The sequence below is a fragment of the Lampetra fluviatilis genome, chromosome 18 (assembly GCF_964198595.1).
Source record: "Lampetra fluviatilis chromosome 18, kcLamFluv1.1, whole genome shotgun sequence".
Taxonomy (NCBI): domain Eukaryota; kingdom Metazoa; phylum Chordata; class Hyperoartia; order Petromyzontiformes; family Petromyzontidae; genus Lampetra; species Lampetra fluviatilis.
In genome coordinates this window covers 1,965,767-1,987,527 of record NC_136292.1, presented here as the reverse complement: position 1 = coordinate 1,987,527, position 21,761 = coordinate 1,965,767, and the positions used below count along the sequence as shown (strand labels likewise).

Here is a 21,761-nt window from a genome sequence, read left to right as displayed (position 1 = left end):
AGAGAAGAGTTGAGATCGGGATAGGAGCCCGGGTCTCCGTTTGACCTTGGGAGAGACAGTTCTTGCCTCGGTTGTTGCCTGACAACGCAGCCGACACGAGTTATCGTTCACGGAATGCTGCTGCTGCTAATATCGTCTATTGCTGCTGTTGCTGCTACTGGTTGTGCTGCTGCTCGCAATTCCAGCCTCCTGCTCACAAGCATCACGTTCGCTGCGCTTGCATTTTTCTCTCTGCGTCCCGTGAGTTGCACGCGTGCGCGCGCGCGAGAGAGAGGAAGGGAGAGACAGCGAACAATGACACTCGGGTGGCGCGGTAGCGGTGGGGGAGCGAAAAGTAATCTCGGATGAGCGCGTAGCCAGGCTCCGTTACAGTCGTGCACACCACTCACTCCACGACAACGACCCTCACTCCTCGCCCTTCTCCCTCCCTCCCACGCCTCACCACCCACCCCACCCTCCTCCACCAGCACCCACCCCCAACCATCCCATCACCCACCAATCGCACCCCCACATCTAAACCAATCTCACCCTTCATCCCCCCCCCCACTGCACTCCCGCCTGCCCGCCCGCCCGCCTGTCCCTGCACTCGGCGAGCCTCAGGACAGATCGCAAGCCGAGCATGCAAACCGTCGTGAACAATGACACGCGGCCACTGTCAGCGCCCTTGCAGGGACCCGGGATGCAGTCTCCCAAGCAGGAGTCCCTCCACTTCGCCGCGGGGGACACGGGGGCCAAGGCGACGCCGGACTCTGCGCAGGGGAACGCGTCTGCCCTCGGGGGCACTTTCCTCCTGCACGGAGGAGACCTCGGCGAGGGCTCCACCGCCTTCAGCGCGGCCACATTTCGCGTGCTCGCCGGCGTCGTCGGCACCATCGGAGTGGCCGGCTTCCTCAACAACCTCCTGGTCGTGGCGCTCTTCCTGGGCTTCAAGCGCTTGCAGACGCCCACGAACCTCCTGCTGGTGAACATCAGCCTGAGCGACCTGCTGGTGTCCGTCTTCGGCAACACGCTGACGCTGGTGGCGTGCGTGCGCAGGCGGTGGGTGTGGGGCGACGGTGGCTGCGTGTGGGACGGGTTCAGCAACAGCCTCTTCGGTGAGTGACCCAAGGCAACGTGGATTGGTTCTCTCGCTCGCTCGGGGCTGTCGTCCGTGGCAAGTCTTGCCCTGCGCCAGTTTGGTGGGTAGCTCACGACAGCGGCGGCTTCCTAAGCGATAGCAACTCGTGTGAATTCCAGTGGACTCTTCTGGACTTTAACGTTGTTTAGAAAGGGGCGGGGTGGGAGGGGCAATGGGGGGGGGGGGGGGGTGGAGGAGCGCCGTGACGAACCCGGCGACCTGAGTTCGATTCCAGGCCACGGATAACTTACTCCCCCCCCACCCCGCTCCTTCACCAGTCCTGCACTGGCCAGAGTGAAGGATGGGGCAGATGAACCCCTGTGACCGACACAGCAGAAACTGGAAGAAAATTGTCTTCTACAAAATGCGTTGTTTGCAAGGTAAGTTAAAAGTAACTTACAGGCGTGAGAAAGTGCAATTGCCGTGATTTAGACCGCAATTACAGTGCACTCGGATACAATTGTGTCCTACCAAGTCGGAAACAAAATAATTTAAATTTCGATTTAAAGCTTTCGTGACTGCAGAGATTCATCTTCTTGGTTCTTTCGATAAAGTCACGTAGAAGGGAAATAATAAAATAATAATAAAACATAATAAAATTAAATTCTCACGACGTTTCGGCCACAACGCAAGCAGCCGTCCTCAGGTGAAGAACATTCGGACGCTGTCTTTCCGACAGCCCTGTTCTTCACCTGAGGACGGCTGCTTGCGTTGTGGCCGAAACGTCGTGAGAATTTTATTTTACTATTTTATTACTTCCCTTCTACGTGACTTTACCGAAAAAACCAAGAAGAGAAAATAGTTTCGTCAACTCCGCGGGTCTTGACGAGCGACTGCCAATGCTTTGAGTTGCAATTCGCTGGCAGCGAACGCCCAACAAAGTGACGCCAACGCAGATAGTCGTCGACTTGATTCACTTATAGAGTTGCAATACAACCGCGTACGTAGTTTGTTTTGCCATTGAGCTATGCTGTGTGTATGAATATGGCCCTCCGATGGGTTTTTTTGGATTGTACCTCAAGTGGAGTGAACTCGTACTGAATATGCACAAGTTGGTGGAAGAAAACAATCTTGACTTAAAGCTTTCGTGACTGCAGGAATTCATATTATTTGAGTCTTTCGGTAAAGTCACGTAGATAGGTTCATAGAAAATCAACCAAAACATTTTTTTGTAAGAATATGGGAGAAAACAAATTAGCAGATAGCGATTGCATAATGTAAGTACGTTATTGTTATTGGGGCCACTCATCCTAAAATTGAGTGGGTGACATTCAATGTGGTGAAGGTTGTTGCTGCCGATACAAAATTCGGCCGGACACGTGCTATGGCTTCTGGCCAAACCAAACTACCGCACCACATGCAACATCATAAACACAATTGCCCTTTTTATCTCGCGCACACCTGGCTACGCTTGTGAGAAAACAAACTCATTTAAAGTTACGACCAGGCGCTCCGTAGCAGCATTCTCTCTCTCGTAAAGTTAACTCATTTGACGCATTAAACACGAGGGTGACGTCATTCATTTATCCATGAAAGCCTCACAGAGTCTCGTGGACTTTTTATTGAGGAGGATCATGCCACAAATAGATGTTTGGCGAATTTCATAAGTGGGCGTTTGGCTTCGTGTGGGATGAAACTGGAAAACATGAATAAAACCGACCACACAAACAAACGAGAGGAGAGCTCAGACCGCTTGCATTGACGAGTTCAAGGAAACATTTGCTGTACTGGCCAGTTTGCAGGTCACGCGATTAGTATGTTGTTACGGAGCGTCTGACCCCATGATGTTGTCACAAAGCTTTAGTCACGATTAGACGAAAAATCGATGCAGAACTTTGACGGCGCAATGGAGGAGACGTCGCAGAAGCCGTGTATCTAAAACCCAAGCCGTGTCTAAAACCCAAGTGGCATTTTAATCCCGACACTAGGGGTGCACTATCCGGCACAGCCTGCTGCAGGGAAACATTAGTCACTCGACCATCATACTGGTCGTTTATTTTTCAACATCGGAGCTGAAATTTAGCATAAAAACGTATTTAATGCACTTTTTTTAAATGTACTATTGACTTGGCTAATATCCTCAACTCACTACACTTTCGAATCCAGTGTAATCATGGGTGGGTGAAACGAGCACTGTATATGAACGCAAGTTTTAGCGTTGGTGGCTCAGTCCTCTTGATACACGGTCAGCCGGCCACCTCCGATACATCACCAATCACACCAACACGTGACCACAGCCCCATGCAAGTGTCAGAACTTGTCAGATGCTAATCCGGCCAAGCCTGGTACAGTGCGCACTTGGATTGCAGACTGCCTTGGAATAATACAAGAGGAGGCTTGGACCAAGAGGGAGCCAGGGATGGCAGGGCATCAATAGATACTTTAATCCTTCTGTGCACAACTTGTAATGTTACGCCTGATGTACAAGGCGAGTCCACTGGGTATTCCAGTTACTCCCATATGAAACAACTTTTTAAAATTGAATTAGCCAAACATCTCAATACGGGAGTCTCCCCAAATATGGTCTTTAAACTCGGTGAGACATTTCATGGTAAATACTCGCAATTGACATTCATATTTTTACTAAAAAGCATTTGCAATTAAAACACACCATTCTCTAATGCTACCATCCTAAAACTATCCACGAATTCACTAAAACCAGCATCACAACTACCACCACCACCACTATGTATTATTATTATTCACATGCAAGTACAAGTAGGTGCCAATGAACAGCTACTGCACCAGCCCCACCAGTCAGCAGAACGCCAGTGAGTTACTACATAATGAGCCAAGAATGTCCGTGTGTCCCGCCCGTGACGTCACTCCACGTCGGCCAGCCCCCCTCATTATTAATCATGAACAGGTGACATCACTCCACATCCAACAGCCCCCCACATTATTAATCATGAAGAGGTGACGTCCTCAAAATGGACATCCCCGCTATTAATAATAATTAGCGGGTGACGTCACTCCACATGGGGGGGCGAGGCGCCTCCTCCCCCCTCCTCGGCGTCAACTCACAACCCTCACTACAAAGGCAGAACCCTCACGTCACGTGGTCTCCGTAACGCTGTTGAGACAAAAGTAAAAAGGACGTCATGATGAACAAGGGATTATAACCTTTAAATGAAAACAGGTCTGTGTCACCGCGCCCTTACAAATTGCACACGCATTAGTGCAATGAATATCACGTCGCGTTCTGCTTATCGCTTGCAAGTTTCAGATTTACTGCAATACACCCGTCCTTGGACGGGTAAAGGGCGAGTTGCCAAATATTTACCCGAGAAATCCTCACTTAAGTCTCAAGAAGCTTTGTGTTTTAATGAGGCCATGTGCATCAGGACTGTCGGCCAGTTCCATGCCCGGGTGCCATGTGGGACGTAGCAAGAGGACCCGGAGAAAACCATCACGCGGCCAAAGGGCGTGAGGCGGGGGGACGGTCAACCAGCTCGGCCATCCCTTCGTCACCTCGCAGCAGCCCCCCATGTCGACAGCGCCCGAGAAGCCTCCACTGTGCATCACCCACGCATGCACAAAACGAGGCACACATCATCCTGAAGGGCTTTTCCAGATCCAGGCAATTTAGTCGCTTTGGCTGAAAGCAACAATGAAGTTCTGTAGGGGCTGTAACGGGGTGGTAACGTGGACGGTAACGTGGGTGGTAACGTGGGTGGTTAACGGAACGACCCTTCGTGCTCACAGGCATCGTGTCCATCTCCACGCTCACGGCGCTCTCCTACGAGCGCTACGCGCGACTCATCAAGGCGCAGGTGCTGGACTTCAGCTGGGCGTGGAGAGCGGTGACGTACACGTGGCTCTACTCGGCCGCGTGGACGGGAGCTCCCCTGCTGGGATGGAGCCGCTACGTGCTGGAGAAGCACGGCCTCGGCTGCTCCATCGACTGGGCCTCGAGTAACCCTCCCGACACCGCATTCGTGCTCTTCTTCTTCCTGGGCTGCCTGGCCGCGCCGCTGCTCGTCATGGGCTTCTGCTACGGGCGCATAGCACTCGCCATCACCCAGGCACGGTGGCGTGTCGTCGCTGGCTGCGTTTCGTCTGCGCGCGTGCGGGGGGTGCGGACAGCGCACAGCGCGTGGCTTAAAGGAAGAGGAGACCCTCCCCACACACACACACGCACCGCCAATTGCTGCCTCCCCCGAAGTCAATAACAAGCCGACGAGCCCAGCCTATAAAAGGGAGCCTCAATTCGTGGGCGTTTTCCTGGCGCTACAAGACGCGGACTCGCTCGCTCGTGCAAGTGGCGTTAGACAAGAGGAGGGATACAAAATAAGCTCCACAGAAGTGTTTTGGGTTAGATCGCATAAATATACAAAGTGTCGTTACACCCGCCACCACCCGACATGGCCAACTAGTAAGGGTTGTCACGTAAACAGAACGTGCCAATTCGTCGCTAGTCCAACACACCGGTGTGCTGTACTAGTGACGAATTGGCACGTTCTGTTTACGTGACAACCCCTATCGAGTTGCCTGTGTCGGATAATATTGGTCGCGAAAGCCTTCGTGTTAAATTGACAAAATAAGCTGTCAAGCCACAGTCAATTTAGGGTGCCTCAACTGTAACGGGTTTTCTAAGTTTTATTAGAATAACGTTGCGCCAGACAGCTTTAAATACAGCCTAGGGTTGCGAAGCTACAAGGAGCTGTTTGAGTTTCGTCTTTTAAGCCACAGGTAAAAATGCACAAAGAGTCCAGAAGCGGAGTGAGGCAGGCCCCCAATGTGGCCGGTCCTACCAGATCTCAGAAGCCCTACTGGGTCCGATTACAAGGACACAATTATTCTACTGGCATGTAAAAAATAAACCTTATTGGCTTCATTCACTGTCAGTAACATAACATATCCATGAGGAAATTGATTTAAAAATATCGAAACTGGGCATTTTTAAACAAAAATGTCTTGAGGTGTGGGGAATACATAAAATAAATCTGACTTAATGATGCAATTCTTGATCTTGATTGCAATATATTAATACTGTAACTTTAGTCTTATTCATTGTTTGAGCCTTTTTTCTCTCGAAGATGTCACTAATTTGAGCAAAAAAAGATAGTTAAATCCAATGTCTGAGGTGTACAATAATCAGCACTGCACTCGAAGTAAACGTATTCATGTATTTTCACTTCTTTCACACCGTACGTGGCCAACTCGTGCTAATAGGATGTGCGGAGGGAAAGACAACTAAACACACAAAACTGTTCTAAAGAAATGAGTTTTCAATCTAGATTTAAAAGTTCATAGCTCCAGTGGCTTCCTAATATCGGAAGGAAGAGCGTTCCAGACGGCAGGTTAATAACGTCAAGTTAATAAGAATGTTCAGGGGAGCTCCCTGAAAACACTTCCTAAAGCCGTCTTGCATTGTAGAGCATTGTGGGTAATAAGTAGATAGACAAAAGTCAATCTCTCCACGTAACAATGTTTATTGTACTAACAATTCATAACGGAATGTATGTAAGCATGCAACATCTGCACTGGTCACAACCCTCTGGGTCTCAATTTCACATCCGTCAATAACACTGCCTTGCAAAGGAATGTATAATATGTAATGTTTCAGGAAAGAGCCTTTCCTATGGTTTTCTTGTATTTTGCCGCAGACATATTTTGTCCAGAAGGGCAATCGGCTGATGAAGTAGCAGTCATGTTTTGTTTTCGTTAACAAACTTTTTGCCTATTTACGTGAAACACTTGAAGCCTGTTTGGCCAAAGGCTCAAAATCCAGGAACTCTTCAGTAGGCGAGGAGTCGCAGTTTCGTGACAAGGGTTATCTACCGCAGCCCTCTCGTGCAGGCGACACATTCATCGTGTAAGGCCAACCACAGTGACGACGGGAGGACGGGGGGGGATTCCTTTTTCATCTTTCCCATTTCAATCGTCAAGCACAGGAAACGCGAGCCAGACACTTTGATGACGGCCGGCTTCTTGTCACCGATTAAATCATCCCAGCGCATCCGTCCACAAGCCGAGCGAGTGGCCCCGTCTCGCTCCAGTGAATGGCCATCTGTACTCGTGAGCCTTTTGAAGAGTCGTGCAGAAATATGAATTGCCACAAAGCTCGTGGTGTTAAGATGTCGCTCTGCTTTGTGTGTCGAGATGACATCATAATTATCATCACACCTGCTTTGTATTTCAGGATGACATCATAATTGTCATCACCTGCTTTGTGTGTCGAGACGACATCACAATTGTCACCACACCTGCTTTGTATTTCAGGATGACATCATAATTGTCATCACCTGCTTTGTGTGTCGAGATGACATCATAATTATCATCACACCTGCTTTGTATTTCAGGATGACATCATAATTGTCATCGCCTGCTTTGTATTTCAGGATGACATCATAATTGTCATCACCTGCTTTGCGTGTCGAGATGACATCACAATTGTCACCACACCTGCTTTACATATCAGGATGACATCATAATTATCATCACACCTGCTTTGTATTTCAGGATGACATCATAATTGTCATCACCTGCTTTGCGTGTCGAGATGACATCACAATTGTCACCACACCTGCTTTGTATATCAGGATGACATCATAATTGTCATCACCTGCTTTGTGTGTCGAGACGACATCACAATTGTCACCACACCTGCTTTGTATATCAGGATGACATCATAATTGTCATCACCTGCTTTGTGTGTCGAGACGACATCACAATTGTCACCACACCTGCTTTGTATATCAGGATGACATCATAATTGTCATCGTCTGCTTTGTATTTCAGGATGACATCATAATTGTCATCACCTGCTTTGCGTGTCGAGATGACATCACAATTGTCACCACACCTGCTTTACATATCAGGATGACATAATAATTATCATCACACCTGCTTTGTATTTCAGGATGACATCATAATTGTCATCACCTGCTTTGCGTGTCGAGATGACATCACAATTGTCACCACACCTGCTTTACATATCAGGATGACATCATAATTGTCATCACCTGCTTTGTGTGTCGAGACGACATCACAATTGTCACCACACCTGCTTTGTATATCAGGATGACATCATAATTGTCATCGCCTGCTTTGCGTGTCGAGATGACATCACAATTGTCACCACACCTGCTTTACATATCAGGATGACATAATTGTCACCACACCTGCTTTGTATATCAGGATGACATCATAATTGTCATCACCTGCTTTGCGTGTCGAGATGACATCATAGTCGTCACCACATCTGCTTTGCATGTCAAGATAACGTCCTGATTATTGCGCGTATTCCGCCTTCAGGCTTACGATAGCAGGAGCTCTCAAGGAGAGCAGAAACACGGCCGTTTCTTTTTATTTAAGCGGCAGAAGGTACAAGGCAATTGTTGAATTGCCTCTTTAGCTGCAGAAAGTGCTTCATTCGGTGATTCTTCAAGTCTATTTAGTCACACATACTTGAGCATTGATTCTCCAGCCATGAGAATTTGAAATCTATGTGTGTCTGGTGGTGGTCACCAATCTCATCATTAACCAGGCTCAAAGCGGCGTCGCCTCTGAGGTGTTGTCATAGGTTGTGAATCACCACATTTCTACAAATTACAATTGAACTCCATTATCAGATAGTGTTATAACATCTTACCCCGAGCCAATTTGGCTTTTAGAGATCTATGGATACGCACCTGTATACATTGTGGCTAATGCACGCACTTAAACACGAAGGGACACGGTCTGCAATCTCTACCATATAAAGTATTCAATGTTTGCTGGCAATATTTCGCAATGAATCAGACAGATGTTGTAAGAAACCTCGAATCCACTTGCTGTGCTGCCAACTATTATCCAGCTTGCAGCCAAGCAGATGTGTTAACCTTGGGCATTTCATAAACACCATCCAGATATGGCCGATGTCGCTCAGTGGTTCTTAACCTGGGGTTGCATGGACCCCTCTCTTGGGGGTGCGAGGTGATCTTTCTCGGGGTGCGATCATTGGCCAGATTTTTTTTTAGAAGGTAAATCATCGAAACACATTAATCACGGTCACGTAAGTCTTTTTATTATTTATTTTTCTTATTTTTTACCTACGTGACTTTTCCGAAAACACCTAAGAGTATGAATCATTGCAGTCACGAAAGCTTCAAATCTAGAATACAACTACTTGGTTTAATCAAACCCGATGCATTTCTTCACATGATAAATGCTTTAATTATAATTGAGAACCAAATGGGTGCAAGGCTGTGGTAAAGGTTAAGAACCACTGATGTCGAGCAAAAAGTTTGATATTGAGGTTGTTGAGCCAGATAATTGTGTCAAGACCGTCGGAGTGACGCATCGCCGCTGTGTCCATGTGCATCTGGCGGCGAGTCGTGATGCATTCCACGGCTCTGTTCCGAGTGACCATAGTCACTGCACTTCCGACAGTTTTTATTTTAACGATCCCAATTGTGCAGCATCCCGTGGCCGCCTCTGCTGCCATGGTTTGTGCCGACACGCGTCAGAGGCGAGCTACAACACAGGACAACAAAGACAAAGATCCCCCGTATAGCCTGAACAGACTGTTGGGGCAAGTGCTGTTAGTGAGCACCTATGAAGGCCAGCTCGGCACACGAGGGGGTGGGTGACAAGCACCACGCCCGGCCGCCTTCGTCTCCCTCGTGGCGATATTTACACACCGCACCAGGTACTCATTTGAGGCCGAGTCGACCTAGGGGAGTCCCAGAACCGCGTTAGATAATCGTCACCGGTGTTGGCCGTGAGCGGGAATCGAACTCGGGTCGCCGGATTCGTAGCGCAGCGTAGCGCCAACCCCTGCACCACCGCGGCACCGCGGCGAACACCTCCTGCACAGGTGGCTAACATGACCTTGGTCGTATCGCCCTCGTGCCCCCTGTACCCGGCTGTCCACGCCACCCCTCTAGTTCCGCTACCTGCACGTGGCGCAGGTCCAGACGGCCGGCCGCATGGCGCAGACGCTGCGGGGTGAGTCCCGCGTGGCCCGCCTGGCGCTGCTCGTGGTCGCCGCCTTCCTGCTGTGCTGGATGCCGTACGCGGTGGTGGCCCTACTCACGGCGGCGGGGCACGGAGACCTCATCAGCCCGGCCACCAGCGTCATCCCATCGTTCTTCGCAAAGTCCAGCATCGCCTACAACCCCATCCTCTACGTGTTCCTCAATAAGCGGGTGCGCGCTGCCCGTGACGCGGCTGCGCCCTTGCCCGTGAACCAGAATATGCGCGAGAATGGCGATGACATCTCGATACGCACGGCAGGATACCGTCGTGTGCGTTGAACGTCTTGAGCACGCTACGTAGTCAAGCGTGCTAATCGTACGCAATCAACAGTCCACGACGCCACAATCCTCGACGCGTTCCTCGATAAGGCGGTGCGGAACTGCCCGTCTTGAAAACGAGACCAGCTGGTGGCCCAAAATCCTCGGCTGTGTGGAAATCAGAATTTTTGCTGTTGAAAGCTCTCTTTGCGAACGCGCTGGATTTATAAACGCTATGGGGGGGGGTGGTTCCCAGACCCTGGCGGGCCACCACGGCATCCGCAGAGATGCCCCCAATGTCTCGGCTCTCACACAAATGAAGTCGTTGCAACGCTGCACGTGGCCGACGATCGGTGGCACGCGTCCCAAGCGACTCAACGGGGCTCCGCGTCAATTTAAGACGGCGATGGCGCGTGCACGTCCAGTGATGCGTCGTGCACCGATTTTAATTCACATATCCACGTGTGTGTGTGTGTGTACACGCACGTGACTTGTGTGTGTGTGTGTGTACACGCACGTGACTTGTGTGTGTGTGTGTGTACACGCACGTGACTTGTGTGTGTGTGTGTGTACACGCACGTGACTTGTGTGTGTGTGTGTGTACACGCACGTGACTTGTGTGTGTGTGTGTGTGTACACGCACGTGACTTGTGTGTGTGTGTGTGTGTACACGCACGTGACTTGTGTGTGTGTGTGTGTGTACACGCACGTGACTTGTGTGTGTGTGTACACGCACGTGACTTGTGTGTGTGTGTGTGTGTACACGCACGTGACTTGTGTGTGTGTGTGTGTACACGCACGTGACTTGTGTGTGTGTGTGTGTACACGCACGTGACTTGTGTGTGTGTGTGTGTACACGCACGTGACTTGTGTGTGTGTGTGTGTACACGCACGTGACTTGTGTGTGTGTGTGTGTACACGCACGTGACTTGCGTGTGTGTACACGCACGTGACTTGCGTGTGTGTACACGCACGTGACTTGCGTGTGTGTACACGCACGTGACTTGCGTGTGTGTACACGCACGTGACTTGCGTGTGTGTACACGCACGTGACTTGTGTGTGTGTGTGTCGCAGGTGACGGTTGCGCCGAGTGACATGAGCATCGATTTATCGCGTGTGCTCCACGCGTTATTTACAGAGAGCAAATTTAAATGAATGCAAAGATGTGTGTGTGTGTCCAGGCGTGTGTCCCTCCTATGAGGAAAAAGCACCACGAACCCGGCCACCTGAGTTCGATTCCCGCTCACGGCCAACATCGGTGACGAATATCTGTACCGGTTCATGGGTCTCCGTTTGGTCGACTGGGCCTCAAATGAGCACTTGATGGGGCCTGTAAATGGGGAGCCACATGGTTCTGGCCGTCACCCTCCCACTCGTGTGCCGTGTTTAGTTTCCCTTAACAAAGTGCCTGCTAACAGCACTTGACCCGACAGTCGGTGAGAGCTACATGGGAGATATTTGTCTTTGTGCCCCACATCGTTTATCAATCGTCAGACGCGTGCAGTGTGCGCCAATTAGTAACGGAGGAACAAAGTACCGTCGAGATCGGGAAACCCCAGCCCGAAATCGATGGGAAGTGTTTTCTTCTCTCGGCGTTGCGGTGAAACCCCCAGTCTGACGGGCTGCGGCGTGCGCTCGCATTTAAACGCCGTTAAGTTTGATTGACACGTAAATGCTCAGCGACCAATCATTGACCAATGATTGTTTAATGCTTAGCAATCGCTCCGACGAGTCAATTGCACGCTTCTGGAGAGAGAGAGGGGGGGAGGCAATTGGATCTCATCACCCGACCATTAGCCATCTTCCAAATGATGAGCGGCTTAACGCTCCAATATATTTATTAAGCTTTCTGCCTTGATGCCGATATATTGATCCACGTTGCAGTACTAGCACCACACACTCGGCATATATTATTGTGCTATGTATAGGGTGGTTCCAGGTGTCTTTTGACCCTCATTTAATTCTATACAACTTAATCTTTCTCTCAATGAGGTTCAATTCATTGCGGGTCGCAAGACATCTGGACCACCCGGAACATGGACAGCGTCCTGTGAAAAAGACATATATGGCTCATCAGATTTCTCTAGTATTAATACATATTCTGATTAAATACACTCCTGGATGGAGGCTTCCTCCTTCCCACGCCGCTGTGACCGGATCCACGCTTCAATATGGCGGTCAATGCGGGTTTGGGGATGCCCGGGGGAGCATTGGCGTGGGAGCACAGAAGTACGGTGCAACAACGTATTTTACGCACTGGCTACCAAAATGTAGCACCACAGGAACCTTTGTGTAGCAGAGAACTCAGACGCCACGCAGGGGGTGATCCTGGGTAGTCCTCGGATTGGTGATCACAATACCGTACATGCCGGGTTGTCTGTGCTACGTAGCGGTCAGCAGAGGGCAGTGCAGCCAGCATTCATCGCTGTACTTTACTTTTTTACACGTCTATGCTCCCCGCATTCAGTGAGCCTAATTCACCAGCGTGAAGTGTGTTCTGATCATCCAGCGGTGGATTGGGTATATATATATACATTAAGTTGTAGCTTCATTCAGAGATCGCGGTGACCGTGATCACTCAAAGTGCACGTGAGAGCAGTCGCAACATCTTATTAGAATCATTATTGAGACTGGGGGAATACGCTGAGCTATGAAGCACTTTATCACAGATGACCAGCAGTGTCTATGTACACATAAAAACACGTGTACATGTCCTATAGGCCTGTTTATCTAGGAATGCATCGATGAGTCTCATCACTTTTTATGGGGGTCCTGTATTGGCCGATTACATTATTTAGTGTTTTTCTGTGGTAGAAAACTGGATAGCGTGGAGAAAACTCGTCGGGCATGACGAAATAACTTCCAAAGCTCTACGCAGATACATTCAATAACCGACTTGCAGCAACCTACTGCCTGCTCATGGCCATCTCGTAGCCAAGCAGCGTTATTAATTTCTTAAACCCTTTTAACATTAGAATGGACTTGTCCTCACAATAGAAATGTGGATTTTCCAACTGTGGTGCAAAAGCCTCTGGAAAAGAAATGTTTTTCTCAAAGAAACTTGAGCCTGACTATAAGGGTTTTTTAAACAAATCGAAGTGTGCCCTTGGTCGAGTGAGCATGGGGCAGTGCCCATATCCTTTGGTTGTCCTCAGAGTAATGCCATTTACTTACCCAGGAAAGCCTTATTGATTCTCAAAGCACATTTTCAGAAGAGTCCTGCAGTGGCATGTCTGCCCAATTACATGAACCAGTACATTTCGTCGTAGGCTTTCAGGACCAATATTACGAGCTGAGTTGTTGTTGTTAAACATTTGATGATGCTGGATGTAGTCTCCAGCAAAAAAAAATTATTGTAAAAATTCCAAAAATTTTGCTTGCTTTTCGACATTCAGGTTTTGCTGAAAACCCCAGAGCGATTGGCATATTTGCCCGCGTGACAACTTTATTTGATTGGCTTTGTCGGGTAGAGGCTTATGGTTAAACATTTACATTATACCTCGACGATCTAACTCGGGGAAAAAAATGAATAATGAATTAACCAGTGTTTGACTTGTGGTCTGAAATTTTAGTCACTGGAGAAAATCCACTTATGCATAAGACGGGGGGGGGGGGGGGTAACACTGAAAGGTCTTCACAAAATAATTAAAACATCCGCTGATGTACTGCCATCTCCTTGCCACGTCGCTACCCAAGCCTTGACAACAACACATTAGCTATCGTTGACAAATGTATATTCAACATACCGATGATGGTAGGGAGCACATTAATCAATCGATCAACACTGTGGATGGATCGATTAATCGATTGACGGTGATTGATTAATGGATGGTAAGGGGCATCTCTCGTGGGAACTCTGCAGAGCTCCTCTGTGTAGTATTTTGGCCTTCACATGTGTCTTGGAAGAGACGGGAGTGGCCACGTGTTGCCCCACCATGCGTCGTGACCTGTCGCGGTCGACGAAGCTGGGGTGCACCACATTCATACAGCGGACGGAGGGAGTGGACATTTCAGAAACGTACCCATTTTTCAACTGCCGCAACCAGAGGTCGGATAAAATCGAGGACCGATGGATTGCAGGTGCAATGTACCAAATCATGCCACCATGGCCGCATTACCCCTGACATTTAATATCTCGGTGGTGAGATGTTAAATAATTCTAGATTTGAAGCTTTCGTGACTGCAAGGATTCATACTCTTAGGTTTTTTCGGTAAAGTCACGTAGGTAAAAATTAAGAATTAAAGATAAATAATAAAAAGTAATAGAAGAAATATATCCTTGATTTATTATTTTATTTCTATTATTTCTTCTATAAATTTTTCTTATTTATCTTTTATTATTTATTTTTACCTACGTGACTTTACCGAAAAAACCTAAGAGTAAGATGTTAAATACCTCGCCTGGTATGCAGGAGGTCGTAGGTTTCATCCCGACCCTGCCGCCTGTTGTATATTTGGAGTTTGAATGATCTTTCTGCCCATGGTCGTGTGGAATTGTCTCCGACTCCTCCGGTTTCCCCCCCCTCCACATTTCTAAACACGCGTTTAGAGTATTTGGCTGCTGGATATTTCCACGCGATAAGCCACTTCGTTGGCCTATCATTTGTGGCCACGTGGCTTCTAGAAGAAAAAAAATAGCTGTATAGCTCAGTGGGCCCTTTTACTTGGTTAAAAAAAGTAATGCCGGCTCAAATTGACTGCAACACTCACGTCGAACCTTACCCCCCCCCCTCCCCCCGTACCTCCACCCGTACCCGACAGTTCCGCAGGTGTCTCCAGGTCCTGGTGCTGCCCAAGCGCAAGCCGCGGCGCCGCGCCTCCTCGCTCGCCGAGCACAACGCGCGGTGGGGCTTCCCTCTCGCCCACCACGTGGGCAACAGCAGCGCCGCCGCCACCACTGCGCAAAGCGTCGGTGGCGACAGGCCCAGGAAGCGGGTCACCTTCAGCTCCTCGTCCGTTGTCTTCATCATCTTTCCCGACGACGCCGTGCAGAGGAGGGCCGAGGACGGCGCGGAATCGGAGAGATTCTGATTGAAAACTAAAACTTGTTATTCTATCTTACCAGGTAAGGGGGCCCACTGAGCTGGATAGATCTTTGTTTTTTTCTCTCGAAGCGACCTGGCCACAAATGATAGCTCAACGGAGTGACTTATGTGGAAATTAATAGCAGCCATATACCCTAAATGCATGTTCCTAAACGTGGAGGGGGAAAACGGAGGACCCGGAGAAAAATCCACGCGACCACGGAGAGAACATGCAACCTTCAAATATACAGCAGCAGGCGTCAGGGTCGGGATGGAGCCCACAACCTCCTGTATACCGGGCGAGGTAGTTAACATCTCGCCACCGTGACGCCCCGAAGCAACGTGTGCTATTGACGAGAGGGAGATACGGAGAGAAGAATGGGACTCGCGTCATCGAATATGTGCGTTGTATTCCACGGAGCAGAAGATAAACTCTGTCTTGTTGTACGGCCAGATTAAGTCAGCCCATCATCTGTCGTCTCCCCCTTCTCCACACAAGGTCATTAAAAGGTGCACCGCATTGTGGAACGTTTTAATATATAAAGAGACTGGTAGTGGTCAGGGCCATGCCGTATCAATGTGACATTTACACCACTGACTTTACGCCAACAATGAGCACTTTCTTGCGAAGGGAGACTGTTTTTAAGTGAGTGTATCCTCGTAGACATGTCCCGTGGATCTTTTAACGATGAAGTCAGAACTGTTGGGGTTTTTAGAGGCATTATGAACCCTCCAAAGATAATTTGAATTAACTGTTGGGCGCATTAAAGGAAAATATTAACAGCGTGTATGATTATGAGCTGCGGAGAGGGAGAATTGGCATGCGTGCGGACGGGGTATTCAATATGATCCACACAATGCGTGTGACTATGCCGTCTACTACAGGGATTGTACGCCTGTGCCCATGCACAGAGACAAAGATACCCCGTATAGCATTTAACAGACTGTTGGGGCAAATGCTGTTAGCGAGTAGCGCTTATGAAGGCTCGCATGGCACACGAGGGGTGGGTGGCCAGCACCACGCCCGGTCGCCTTTGTCTCCCTCGTGGCGATATTTACACACCGCACCAGGTGCTCATTTGAGGATGAGTTGACCTAGGGGAGGCCAGGACCGGTTCAGATAATCGTCACTGGTGTTGGCCTGAGCTGAAATCGAACTCGGGTCGCCAGGTTCGTAGCGCAGCGCGCTAACCGCTACACTACCGCCCCCCATACACGCGCGCGCACACACATTTCTTATTTCGTATGGTTGGAAGTTGATCAACAATATTTATATGCTGATGTCGAGCGAGTATCGGTGAGCCAGTGGACGACTTCAGTTGTAGCCCGATGGCTATCTGAAACGCTGCAAGCATATTACATAATCGATTTCCACACCACGTTGACTTTTATTCATCAGCCTTGCCAAAGGCTGTTTGTCCACGTGCCGAGTGCGTGTCTGCAAGAGAAGAACATTACACCACCTTGCAGATGACCTTGAATTGCATGAGAAATGACGCTTGCGGACACGTGCAGACACTGGACAAATTATAGATTAGTTTTTTTGCGTACGTGTGACTGTTTCATTGTTGCCAGCAGCACCGGTCACTGAAAATGGTTTCAAAACTGCATAACCCCCCCTTGAGGCAGGCCAGCGGCATGACCCCACCAGATCGATATCCAGAATCTTTATTTTTATATATACTGGAGGAATCCGATGAGCTACACAGCTCTTTTTCACCGATGTCCTGTCGGTCCGAGTCAGAAAGTTACAACAACAAACTATACAAACATACGATAGGATTGCAAAGGATATGAAAGGTAAGGAAATCACAAACTAAACCATTTAATATTATTTTATAAGCGACCCGGCCACAAACGATAGCTCAACGAAGTGGCCTATGGTCATGCCACAACTACTACAATCTACACGTATTTCTTTTACAGCAGTTCTACTCAACGCATACCCTACAATTATGATGTAGAAATATAATCAGGACGATCACTTTGAAACCAAGCAAGACTCAAGTTGTTGTACAACTGTATTACTTATTATGAAAAATAAGAATAGGTTTTACCCTTCGTGGCAATAAAGCAGGTGTTTAGGTGTTGAAACACCAAACAAAAATCTTTTGCAAGGCTCCAAGTATTCATTAGCCACACGAAATTGTGGTGAACATGCAAATAAAACATGCTCTGATGATCATATATGCATTGTCTTTGAAACCGATTGGCCTACGCCAGTTTTAAAGACAATGCCATACATTACCAGAGCATGTCTTTTTTGCATGTTCACCACAAGTGCGTGTGTAATGCAGACTTGATTCCTTGCGAAAGGTTTCTTTTTGGTCAGTTTAACACAGAGGCTTTCGCGACCAATATCATCCATAATAGAGTTTTTTGGGTTAAATCGCGATCTAACCCACAAAACCTCTATTATGGATATCTATTTGGTGTTTAAACATCTTAACATCTCCCGTTTTATTGCCAGAAAGGGTAAAACCTATTCTTATTTTTCATACTTTGATACTGGCAAAATGGTTCCATGATGTATTACTTATATAAACACTTCAAACGTCTATAGCCAGCTCTTTGTGAATCCGCGTTAATCTATTTACTTTTCATATATAAACAGATTTAACCTGGATAATCCTGTGAGATGGAATCTCTCGTTTGCAAGCGTTCGCCATACATAGCATGAATGGACGAAGGCTTCCCCTACGCTGTGGAGGTTGTGGAGAAGTTTTAAACCAAACTTCACCATCCTGTTCATTGCGTGGTGGTGAAGGGGGTTACAGCTGGTTGCAGGCACCGGTTCAGATATCACTTACCATCACTCATGGTAGCCCTAGCCTGGGATCGAACTCATGCTGCCGCATTCGTAGCGTAATGCGCTAATCATTGCGCCACCGTTCCATCCCAATTACGTCTAAACACACGGGATATATATAATGAGAAGTCTACGCTAGCGGAGAAGGATAGCGTCATTTGGAGGCGCACACATTGCGTTCTATCTCTTCACAATACTCACAAAAGTCCTTTTGTGAACCACCTCCACACACATACAATACGCGTGGTCCATTCATAAATCATAAAACCACGCCGAGCTCACACCGCCAGGAAGAAGCGCAGACAACAGTCGAGAAACACGGGCACGACGATGATGTGTTCGTCAAGTTGGTTCCACGTGTGACCTACAATGCAATCGAAAATGTTTCCTCCGCAACGGCATTTGCGCCGCAATGCAGCGCCAGACATCGTCGCAGATTGCCTCGGTCACCGTACGATTTGTACCGCTGCCCAGATGCACACACACACAAGGCCCTCGCCGCGCACAAATAAACAACAGCGCCTTCAAGCGTCGCGCTTTGGCCGTCCTGTTGAACGTGTATCGCGTCACGCGTTCGACAGGGTGCAACACATCCACCGAGCTTAAGAAATCGCCTTTAAATCAATCTCGGTTTTGACAAATGATGCTTCCCACCCAGTCACTGAGTCTGCCGCAGCTGGCCTCTCTTTGCTCCGTGAGGAAGGGCGGTTGACCAAACACGTCGCCTATTATATATCTTTATTTCGAAGGCCACATTGTGATTGAAGAACGTGTTGAGTGTCGTTATTATTTGTGATTGTGCAGCAGCAGCAACAGCACCACCACGTCACCCAATAATTTGTGTTAAATGAGCAAGTATTTATATTCCGAGCTCAGAATCTAAGCACGGACGTCTGGTTACTACTTTCAGGGATGGGTGACCACTCGACTATTAAACTAAAACTATTAAACTATGTTTTATTTTACCAGGCCCACTAAACTATATAGCTCTTTTTTCAGAAGCGTTTTCAGAAGCGACCTGGCACAAATGATAGGAGCCGTCCATTGTAGTGCGTATTTAATGTGGCGATGCACTCTGATGTTGTAGGAGAAAACATTTATTATAAAGTATATTTAATTAAGCAGAACGTGTTGTCTATATTTATTTAAAGTTGCGCATTTTTATGTGACGTCACATTTCTCAACGCCCCCCCTCGTCACACATCGTCACAAATGTCTGACACCCCCCTCCCCCCCAGGTGCCTGACGTCATTTATGGACGGCCCCATATCCCAATTAAGTGCCTCATCATCGCAGGCAAATACTCTAAAAGTTCAAATGCATGTTTCTAAATATGGAGGGAAAAACCGGATGACCCGGAGAAAAATCCACGTGACCACAGGTAGAACACGCAAACTCCAAATATACAGCAGCAGGCCCCAGGGTCGGGATCGAACCCACGAACTCCTGTATACCAGACGAGGTAGTTAACATCTCGCCACCGCGACGCCAACACATCTTGCGAGGTGTTGTAGGCGTGGGGCTGCGAGGTATGGCCAGTAGATGGCAGTGCTGAGTGTGTCAACCCTAAACAAATGCTCGTTCATGGCATTGGCCCAAAATATCCCAATATAATGAACCTCCCGCAACTTGTTTTGAAACTCAGCTATGCGTTCCTGGCTTTAGTGATTGGCATTAGAGTACAGTATTGTTAATTTTATTATTTAAAAATACATTGTCGTTATGTTCACATACAAAGTAAGCAGAACTAAAAGAGAAGATTCAATGCTTTTAATGTGTCTCTGACTTTTCAAATATCACATAGAGGACTTATTACATTCTGGTATATCATTATAAGTTATACACAAATGTATTATTATAATTATTATCATCCACAGTGTCACAATAAACTCATCCCTGCAATCTCCTACACCCTCCTATGGCATGCAACATGCATAAACGGTACTGTATATATCCACATGTAGCCTATACATGAGTACAAGGTGTCTATTGTAGGCACCGCATTTAATATTGATAATCACAGGAGCCAAATATGCAATGGACTCAATTACTTAATCGGAATACAAAATGGAATATACATCAAAATGCTTGTTATACGACAAAGACAATAGCATGCATGACTATAGCAGCCCCAGTTCTACATTAAGTACGTAACACATCTGATATAGTGTCTAGATATACCGGATATTGTGTTAAAGCCAACCACGCAATTAGTGACCTCTGCAATTAAACGATTAACCCTCATTGCTATGTTTGTTTAATCGAGGCGAAAACAAAAACACACGTACATCAACGTAGCAGCATATCACTTCAGCAGTCAACATGATTCGGCACATGCCTAAGGTCTAGCAGCTCATTTAATAACGACCTTTAGCTATGCTACCACTATTACTACTACTACCACCACCCTGCCACCTTACGACAACTGCAAATCACACACATTTCAATGTCTTTCCCTTGACCTTGACCCACAGTATAACTCAGCAGATTGTTTGAGCGCGGACCCTAATCAAAAACAACTGAAGCCGGATCACACAGCTGAGCGATCCGCGACTGCTTTGTCCACATCTGAGCGACCAGTTGCGCCGCAAGGACATTTAAACGGCGCGGTCAGGACTGTAACCACCAATCACGGCTCGCAAATGTGCTCAAAGTACGTGTCGACAAGTCGCCGAGCAGATCGCTGGAATGTCGTCGAGTCCATCGACTGGAAGCAACTGAATGGGCAACTTGTTTTTGCAATCGGTCGCTGCAGAGACGTCCACATACGTACAGCAGACGCGATCTCGTTGCATGCTGTGAGCACGATTAACAGATCAACTCACGTTCGTCGATAACAGTTGCATGGTAGCAAGTTGAACAACTCATCGCTCAGGTGTGACAAGCGGTATAACAGTATCCCAGCGAAACATTTGGCTCCAGTTTATATTTTCTTCTTCTAACACACTTGTGATTGCTTGTGCGCATTACAGAAATATTTTCTCTTTTCGCTCGTTTTCGCTGCAGCTGCATACATCTCATTTGCAAGCGTCCCTCTGCTGTTTTAAACAGACGCGCTGTGGTTTGCGTTTTAAGACTCCTTTGAAATCTGACCAGCTGTAAACCAACGGCGTTTATCACCAACAATCCCATGGGATCCCATGGTTAATGTGATATAAGCACTTGGAAACCAGCTCTAGCGTATATATATATTGCATGCATACATTCTCTTTAACATTTCAAAGCAAATCCGCACTCTTTCTTATTAGTCCTTAATAACATGTTAGCTTATTTTTTTTTTCTTTAAGGATATTTAAGACGTGCACAGTTATAGTTTTAAATACACACGGACAAGTTGGACCATACCGTGCATGTCTAAGACGGAAGGGCGTACCATATATATCCTTTATATGTAATATGTCGTTTATAAAGACCAGCCCACGCTTGCTGATTGTCAACTGTTATGTGATTCAAACAAAATTGCAATTCAATGGGAAAAGATTGAGCGCAAGTGTTGCCAATGGAGGTTGCTTTTATCGTGATATCTGGCTCTGTGGCATTCTGATGTATTGGACACTGCACCGAAGTACGGTGGAGCGCTGTTGCGCAA

The 21,761-nt window shown here is 47.7% G+C and overlaps 1 protein-coding gene across 1 annotated transcript; it reads left to right on the top strand.

The window, feature by feature from the left end:
- Positions 1-542: 542 nt before the first annotated feature.
- Positions 543-17,434, top strand: LOC144937077 (opsin-3-like). Its single transcript, XM_078864324.1, has 4 exons — positions 543-1,094; positions 4,823-5,142; positions 9,991-10,251; positions 15,101-17,434. Exons 1-4 carry the CDS (start codon positions 620-622, stop codon positions 15,368-15,370), a joined length of 1,326 nt encoding a protein of 441 aa, XP_078720450.1. The 5' UTR covers positions 543-619; the 3' UTR covers positions 15,371-17,434.
- Positions 17,435-21,761: the final 4,327 nt, after the last annotated feature.

What these genes read in the sequence shown, in the direction of transcription:
- LOC144937077 (XM_078864324.1), top strand. Translation starts at nt 620, where the DNA reads ATGCAAACCGTCGTGAACAATGACACGCGGCCACTGTCAGCGCCCTTG. An exon ending in TAGCACTCGCCATCACCCAG is followed by an intron (nt 5,143 to 9,990) that starts GCACGGTGGCGT and finishes CCACCCCTCTAG; the next exon opens with TTCCGCTACCTGCACGTGGC. An exon ending in ACGTGTTCCTCAATAAGCGG is followed by an intron (nt 10,252 to 15,100) that starts GTGCGCGCTGCC and finishes CGTACCCGACAG; the next exon opens with TTCCGCAGGTGTCTCCAGGT.